The sequence below is a fragment of the Elephantulus edwardii genome, unplaced genomic scaffold (assembly GCF_000299155.1).
Source record: "Elephantulus edwardii isolate Elephantulus edwardi_28Jun2011 unplaced genomic scaffold, EleEdw1.0 scaffold00006, whole genome shotgun sequence".
Taxonomy (NCBI): Eukaryota; Metazoa; Chordata; class Mammalia; order Macroscelidea; family Macroscelididae; genus Elephantulus; species Elephantulus edwardii.
The window spans coordinates 6,065,611-6,073,828 of record NW_006399756.1 but is presented as its reverse complement, the minus strand read 5'-3'; the positions used below and the strand labels follow the sequence as shown (position 1 = coordinate 6,073,828).

General features: G+C 49.8%; 1 protein-coding gene across 1 annotated transcript in view; it reads right to left on the bottom strand.

Annotated features, from left to right (window-relative positions):
* UROS (uroporphyrinogen III synthase) overlaps window positions 1–1,885 on the bottom strand; it is a 13,584-nt gene extending 11,699 nt beyond the window's left edge. The window contains exons 1-2 of the mRNA XM_006879869.1: window positions 1,823–1,885; window positions 1,583–1,666 (exon numbers count right to left, since the gene is read on the bottom strand). Of these exons, the coding sequence (XP_006879931.1) occupies window positions 1,583–1,666; window positions 1,823–1,885 (147 nt within the window). The remainder of the gene's footprint in view (window positions 1–1,582; window positions 1,667–1,822) is intronic.
* Window positions 1,886–8,218: the final 6,333 nt, after the last annotated feature.

Sequence of the window (8,218 nt, the reverse complement as noted above, 5' to 3'; positions counted from 1 at the left end):
GGAACGACACAGGCACAATGCAGGCTGACCAGTGTGAATCAGCCTGAGGGTGAGGTGGGGTGCAGGAAGGAGGAAGACTTGACCTGCATTGGTAATGAAACTGGAAAATTCACAGCGACATCCATTCTGAAGCCCCAGTTTTCAAAGGTAATAACAGGACGTAATTCCCTGACCTCGTATGTGAGGAGGCACTGGGCCATCTCGGGCTCATGACCTCTCTGACTGGGACATGACACAGCGGCACAGGAGGGCTCTTCTCGGCTGAGAGATGAAGAACCAGAGGCCCACAGACGGGAAGGGACAGACCAGTGTCCACGGGGAGTGGCGGGGCGGACCTGAACGTGTGTCTCTGTGGCCCAGCCCCAGCTCTTAGGCCCGGCCTGTGATGGGCTTCCCACAGTGCAGGCAGCAGCCCCCGAGGGGCAGGCTGGTCATGGATGCTGGGAGGTTTCTGCGGGGGCTCCAGCTCAATGACCCCCGGAGCCTACAAGTGAGCTCTCTGCTCTTTCACAGCAGCTGTTGAAAGGCCCCTGCGAGGCCTGGACACTCAGCTCTAAGCCTGCAGACCCAGGGCCCTGGCCGGGAAGCATCAAAGTCGCCCGCTCAGCGTCTGTCAGCTACAGGCTGACCTGGCTGCATTTACTGCATGTCGAAGATGGTCATTTTCACGACATAAACTCCCAGTCTGGGGCTGCCCTGTGCTAAGAAAGTCTCCGGGCACCGTTTTTCCAACAGCGTGAGCTTACTTCATGTCCCCAAGCTGCTTCCAGTCATTCTCACAACAGTTCAAACGAGTTCACACACTGCTGCAGTTAATAGACTCAAGTCAAGCTTAAAGACAACTTGGTTACGCACTTGCTGGGAGGTCGTCCAGGACGGAGTGGGTAACCTGATGTTTTGTCCAAACCCAGAGAGAAAACCAGGGGGCCTTCTAGGGAGGGGGGCAGGCTTACAGCGTGAATCCTCAGCACTATCGGAGGCCATGAGGCCCAGTGAGCCAGCCCCTCACCCCGATCCTAGGAAATTGCCCAGAACTCTGGGTCCTTTGTCTGCAAAGGGGCAGTTTGGGGGACACTGCAGGTGGCCAGCACCGAAGTCTTCCTAGGATACCCAGAAAGCTCTCAGGTCCAGTTCTAGACAGGTCAGTAGGGCAGTGGTGGGGAGGTCCCAGGTTCAAGTCCCAGCCCTGCCTTACTTGCTGGATGCTTGGCCAAAGTACCAGCCTGAGTCTCAGTGATTTCCTCTCCAAAATGTGAATAATAACTACCCAGCCTCCTCTGCAGAGCTTGGCATGTTGGGGTGGGCGTGGATTAAACGAGAGGATGAGAATGAACGGATGAAGAGGCTCTAGGGAACAGAGTGGGGATCAGACCCCCTGAGAAACCCCCAACTCCCAAGCAAGGTTGGGATCTCTTTCTTGAGGAGCAGACACCAAGGTCCCCCAGAGAACGTGCAGAGTAAAGCTGTGTGCCCCCACTGTAAAGTCTGGAGGTGAAGTAAATGCAGGGGACAGCATGGCTCCTCCATGTGGGCTGGCAAAGACCCCCATAAAACCAAATATGCGCACAGCAGTAAGCCTTACCTTCTCAGAGAAGCTGGGGAGGGACAGAAACTCGAAGGACAGAACCGGGATCAGTGTGGCTTCCAGTCCAAAGGATGCCAATTCCTACAAATGAAGACTTTAGGTCATTGAGAGCCCATCCTGGGCTGCCTGCGCCACAGAGATGAGGACGACATCCTGACAGGACACTGCTGGACGCGCAGGCACCCCACCCTCCAGCTTCCCGAGGGCAGCAGCTGAGCTCACGCTCCGTGGCCTCACCCTGATGTACGGATCCTGGCCACACTCGTCCTCTTTAGGATCTTTCAGTAAAAGGACCTTCATCGCTGGCTGGCAGTGGTCACCGGCTCTGTGACAGACAGGGGACATGGGTCTTAGAATCCAGAGGATGCTGGGAGAACAGCACAAGCAAGAACTGGTGACGACTGCTGCTCTCTCTCTGGAGGGATGACTTGGCGTTTAGAGGGCTCCTGCTGATAAGACGGAGGTAAGCGTGCTGGGACGAGATAGACTGGGAGAGGCACATCAGGCCCCTCATCTACAGCCAGCCAGCACACGTCCACAAGTACAAGAGGCTGGTGCAGGACAAATACTGCAGAGGACCACTGTTGTAAAACGGGACTGACATCAGAGTTGCGGGAAGACAGAGAAGGAGGGGAGGAATGATGCATATTGCATTGAAACAGATGAGCGAGAGAACTGTTTAAAAGGGATATATGATTGGGTATGATCGTCATGTCAGGAGTCCAGAACGAAGGCTGCACAGTGGAGTGGACTTGGGGGGAGGGATTGTATAACAATGAAAGAGTTTTACTTTGACTTTTCAAGAAGAGTGAATTGGGGGGAGGGGTGGACAGGGAGGAAAGTGCAACAATGAATGTCTGGAAACCCTAAGTCTCTATACACTTTCACTAAAATTAATTTTTTAAAATGTTATAAAAAAAAGAAGAAGCTAGTGCAAGGTCTGGGCTGTCTTAGCAGCAAGTGAAAAGCTGATATCTTACATTGTAAAAATGTACTCTCACAAGGGAGTTCTGGTGGCCTAGTGGCAAGAAGCTGCACTGGAATCCCAGAGGTATGCAGTTCAAATCCACCAGATGCTCTGCTGGAGAAGGAAGGGCAATCTCCTCTGTACCGATTTGATGGCATACATGCAAAAAAAAAAAAATTAATAATAATAAAAAGTACACTCTCACTCACTGTCATCGTGTGTGAACTGACTCACAGCGGACCCTCCAGTCCAGGTGGGAGATTAGAACCCAACGCTTTTGGGTTGGCAGCACAACTCCTTACCTGCTAGTCCCCCCAGAGCTCCCGTAAGCACACAAACACAAGTTTATTTCCATTTCAAGAAACATACTAAGAACATGTAAGCCCTTTAGAATATAATGATATAATTTTACTTACAACTTTTCAAAGGACATTTTATCAGCATTGTCCAATATCATGAGATGATCTTGGAAAATTTTTGGAGATCACCTGTCAATCTGCATCCAGCGTTTTCTATAGTTCATACTCCTTTTGCTGTAATTACACTCCGAGGAACGAGAGCTGAGAACGCCCAAGCACGTGTGTGTGCACAAACAGGGAGCCGTTCCACGTGTGCGTGCACAGACAAACAGGAAGCCGTCCCACATGTCGTGTACAAGGCTAGCAATGTCCAGCGACGGAGGAACACTGAGAGAAGTCAGCACAGTCACGCGGTAATGAATTGTAGGGAACTCTGCTTGGAACACACATCATCAGCCCACACGCAGGATCAGACCCACAACTAGCTGCTTCATGAATATCCCATGACGGTTGATAACAACCAAGGCATCTGGAAGACTGCTCCATGGTCTAGAAAGAAAAAAACCGTTCATTCTGGAAGTGGTTAGTTAGATGTTCCTGCTGAACCGTTTCTGCAATGTTATCTATCGTATCCACGAAGCCCCTTAGTGAAAATGGCTCAGTAGCTGTATCTAAGCAACCAGAAGGAGGTGAACAAATAACGACCACGAAGTCAAGTCCTCGTCATTGCTGCTGCCAAGCTGCAGACCTGGGGATGTGCAGAGATGTGCGGCAGCTTTTCCATCAATTCTCCAAGTTACTCAAGATGTGACTCACTCAGAAATGCTGAGATGACCCTTCTGCCATGGCCAGTTTTAATGGAGCAACCTGACCAGGCTCTAAAAAGCCAGCTGTTATTGTGCCGATGCATGCCAAAATCAGGTGTATCTGAGCAGAACTGGGCTCCTTTTGGAAGTAGGTTGCCAGGCCTTTCTTCCGAGGCCCCTCTGGGTGGACTCTCCCTCCTAACATCTTGTTAGTCCCCAAGCACGTTATCCATGTGCACCACACACCCAAGAAAACCCCAGCTCTTCTGTTACATCACTTCCGATTCAAGGGACAGGACAAAAGGGCTGTCCCACTGGAGTTCCAAGGCCGTATTCCTTAGAGAAGCAGATTGCCGCACTTCCCTCCCACAGAGCAGCTGGAGGAGTGGAAATGCCATCCTTGCTGTTAGCGGCTGACGCTTAACCACAGCACCACCAGGGCTGCGTCTGCTGAGGTCCTTCTTCACGCACAAATGCTAGCCGAGCTGCTGTCATGGGTATTTTGTAGATATGAGTGAAGTGTGTAATCAGTGGGCACTAAGTCAGGGAGATGAGCCTCGATTATCTGGACGCCCGTCATCAGTCAGATGAGACCCTCAGAACAGAACTGAGGCTTCTCAGGGGAGGAAACTCCAGCCGTGCTCAGCAGCTCTAGCATATTCCTGAGTTCCAGCCTGCAAATCCTGTTGGGCTTCCCCGTGAATTTCAGGCTTGCCTTACAGGACAATCAATCAGGTCACGTTGCCAAGAGACGTTCCATACAGGTTCTGTCCCTCCCTGACGTTGTTGCTGTGTTGAGTCGACGCCCAGCCTTGCTCCATCCCGTGCCATCCGCACCATCTCTGCTGTGCTCAAACCCCAGCTGCCGTTACTGTGTGAAGCCATTTGTTGAAGATCTTCGTCTCTTTTGCTCATCTTCTAGTTTCCAAGCACGATGTCCTTCTGCAGGCGGCCCCTCCGGACAGCATGCCTGAAGTGTGTGAGATGCAGCATCATCGCCCTTCCCTCTGGGAAGAGCACTTCATCCCAAACACGTCTGTTTGTTCTTTCTGCAGCCCGTGCACGGTATATCATGGGGGTCTGAGGAACCTGCCATGCCACCGAGCGGCAGATACAACTCAGTGGGTTTTTACTGACACCTAAGTCCTTCCAGGAATACTGGCTTGAGTCTGGGGATTTAAAAGCTGAAGCCCAAGGCTGCCAGGAGCAGAAGGCCCTGGGCTCCTATCACATGTCCACCCCACTTCTACCTAAAGCGATGGACCCTGTTCAGTGGGAATTTGAAGTTCTCTGCTGCTAAACAGAAGACTTGCAGTTTGAGTCCACGATCTGCTTCGCAGGACAAAGGTGTGGCAGTCTACATGTTACAGCTCTGACGATCAGAGCCTTGGAACTCCAAAGGGCAGCTAGACTCTGTCCCACAGGGCCTCTCACAGTCGGCATCAACTGGGGGTAAGGGTCACCGTTGGCAACGACTGCGGGCAGGGGTCACAGTCAGCACTAACTGGAGGGAGGCGTCACAGTCGGCATCAACTCGGGGGAGGGGGTTCCACAAGCTTGGAGGCTGCTGCGTGATGGGAAGGAGACAGTGAGGTTGCTGTTGTTCGTAGGTACCATCGAGTGACGTCCAGATCACAGCAATCTAGGGACAGCAGACGGAAACCTTGGCCCGTCCTGCACACCATCCTCGTGACCTCCACACCCTGACGCCCACTGTGCACTCACTGTGTCAGTCTGTCTTCTTGAGAGTCTTCCTCTCTTTCACTCACCCTCCACACTTCCAAATTTGAGGTTCCCAAGCACTAGAGCCTCCTAACACGCCCAAAGTATGTAAGACCAAGTTTCACCGTCTTTGCCTCTAAGGGGTTGTACTTGCTTGGCAGTCCGTGGTACACTTAATACTTTGCCAACATCACAATCCAAGGACAACCATTCTTCTTTGGTCTTCCTTAGTCAGTATTCAACCAACACTAAATGAGCACTTAAAACCACCAAGTATTGTTCTAAGAAGCTTTGTTGAAGTTGTTATGTGTCATCAAGTTGGAAATGACTCACAGGTCATCTTTCAGTGGGTTTTCAGAGGATACAAATCAGATGGGAGGAGATGACCCATCTTTCTCTCCCCCAGAGCAGCTGGTGAATTTGAACCACATGCTTCTGGGCTGGAAGCACAACTCTTGACCCACTAGACCAAAAGAGCTCCAAGAACTTTGGATGTACTCAATCCGAGGTCTATCCCATTGCACAGAGGTGGAAACTGAGGCAGACAAAAGACACAAGTCATCAGAAATTTCAGAGCTTAAACAAAGCTGGGCTTGTCTCCAGGCAGTGTGGTTTCCAGGCTGTGCTCTCGCCACCTGTGCTGTGCTGTGTCATGGACTTGGCAGACAGACATGTTTAGGAATACACAGAGGTGGGAAGACTCAGTGTGCTGTCGTCATGCAAAGGGCTTAGTTTAATGCAGATGCAGGAGAGTGAAATCAATCTACCTACCACCAACAGGCAAATGTCTCTGCTGGGCCCTGGTCTACGGCTCTCCCCGGCAATGAAGCGGATGCTAATGCAAGCTTAGGTTTCAGGATAATAACTGTTAGGAGATTCCATGAGACGTGCTACAGGGCATGAAAAATAAAAAAATCAAATTACCACCCTCATCCCTTCTCAAAGCCTCTCTAACGTGCACTTAGGGGCATCAGTGCTGATGATTCTTTATCCTTCTATAGCCCTTTCCCGAGGCTCTGAGGGAAAAATCCATCGGCAAGCACACTGCACACGACTGCTTCCTGTTAGCGCTGTGAGGTACCACTGAATCACCTCCTGCTCACGGAGACCCTACGAACACACCAGACCTGAACCCTGCCCTCTCCTGCACCGTCTTCACAATCTCCAACACTCTGCAGCACATCTTCACAGACACTGATCCAATCATCCTGTTGGGGGTCTTAGTCTCTTTCTTCGCCTCTCCACCATTCCTAACTTGACAGTCTTTTCCAAAGACTGGTCCCTCCTGACAAGATGCTCAAAGTACATGAGGTCAAGTTCCACAGTCCTTGCCTCTAAGGATCATGCTGGTTGCATTTCCTCCAAGATAGACCTGTTTGTTTTCTTTAGTGACTGCAATTTTAAAGTCCAAACTTTTTTCAGAATTGATTTTCCCTTCCATGTTTGACAGGCACAACTGACCACGTGATTTGGCCCATTCCACCCGGGGTAGGAGCCAAATGTCTAAAGACATCTCTCCAGGAAGGCAGGGGGAGGTCCTGCAGGGACAAAGGGCCAAGACCAGAGAATGGACACTGCCCTTAGCAAACAACACCACTATCAGGGAAGGGACTGGCTGAGGTGCACAGCCAAGGCTTCTGATTGGTCACTGCCCGAGGGACCGGTGGGACTGTCCTGCCTGAAATCCCAGCCTTCCGTCTAAATGGCTCTTTCTACAGTCATGATGGGTTGTTGTTAAGCCTTATCAAGTAAACCTCACTGACCCCATGTGACAGAGAGGTGCCCCATGAGGGTTTCTTTTTTTCCTTTTCTTTATTGAGATTTTAATAAAAGTTTATAGAGAACTTGGACTTGCATTCATTCACTGTTGCACATTTGTCCCCCTCCCCTCAGCTTGCTTTTTTCTTTGGAAAAAAAAATTATTTCATTGTTATAGAGTCCCCTCCCCCAGTTCACTTTACTATGCAGCTTATTCTGGACTCTTGTTATGCCAATAATACCTAATCATATATTCCTTCATACAGTTCTCTCCCTCATCTGTTTCAATGCCATGTACATTCTTATCCTCTCTTTCCTTAGTTTCCCAACCCCGATGTCAGTCTTGTTTTACAACAGTGACACTATGCAGTATTTATCTGTGACTGAGATATTTCACTCAGCATAATGTCCTCCAGGGTCACCTATTTTGAATAATAATTCATGAGCTCTTTGTTTTTCAAGGCAGTGTAGTATTCCATTTGTGTGACTATACTACAGCTTTTCTATCCATTCGTTTGTTGATGGGCACTTAAGTTGTTTCCAACTCTTTGCCATTGTGAACAAAGCCACAATAAACATGGGTATGCATATATCTGCTTGGATGTCAGTTATGATCTCTTTGGGGTATATTCCCAGTAGTGGAATTGCTGGGTCAAATGGTATCTCTATTTGCAACTTTTTGAGAAAGTGCCACACTGCCTTCTACAGTAGTTGCACCATTTTACACTCCCACCAACAGTGAATAAGGGTTCCAGTTTCTCCACAACCTCCCCAGCAATTGTTTGCTGCTCCGTTGAATTTTGCTATTCTGACTGGGGTAGGATGATATCTCATAGTTGTTTTGCCATGAAGGCTTCTTGTCTCTGATCTCTAAAGGAAATGGATGGCTAGACCTTCTTCCTGTGGATGGGTTTGAACTGCCAACTTTTCAGCTAGCAGTCAAGTGCATCACTGTGTCATCAGGTGCTCGCTGGGAAAAGAGAAACACCAAACCCACTCCTATTGAGTTAACCTTGACTTACAGTGACTCTTTAGAACACGGAAGAACTGCTCCAAAGGCTTTCCAGGGATGTAGATCTTT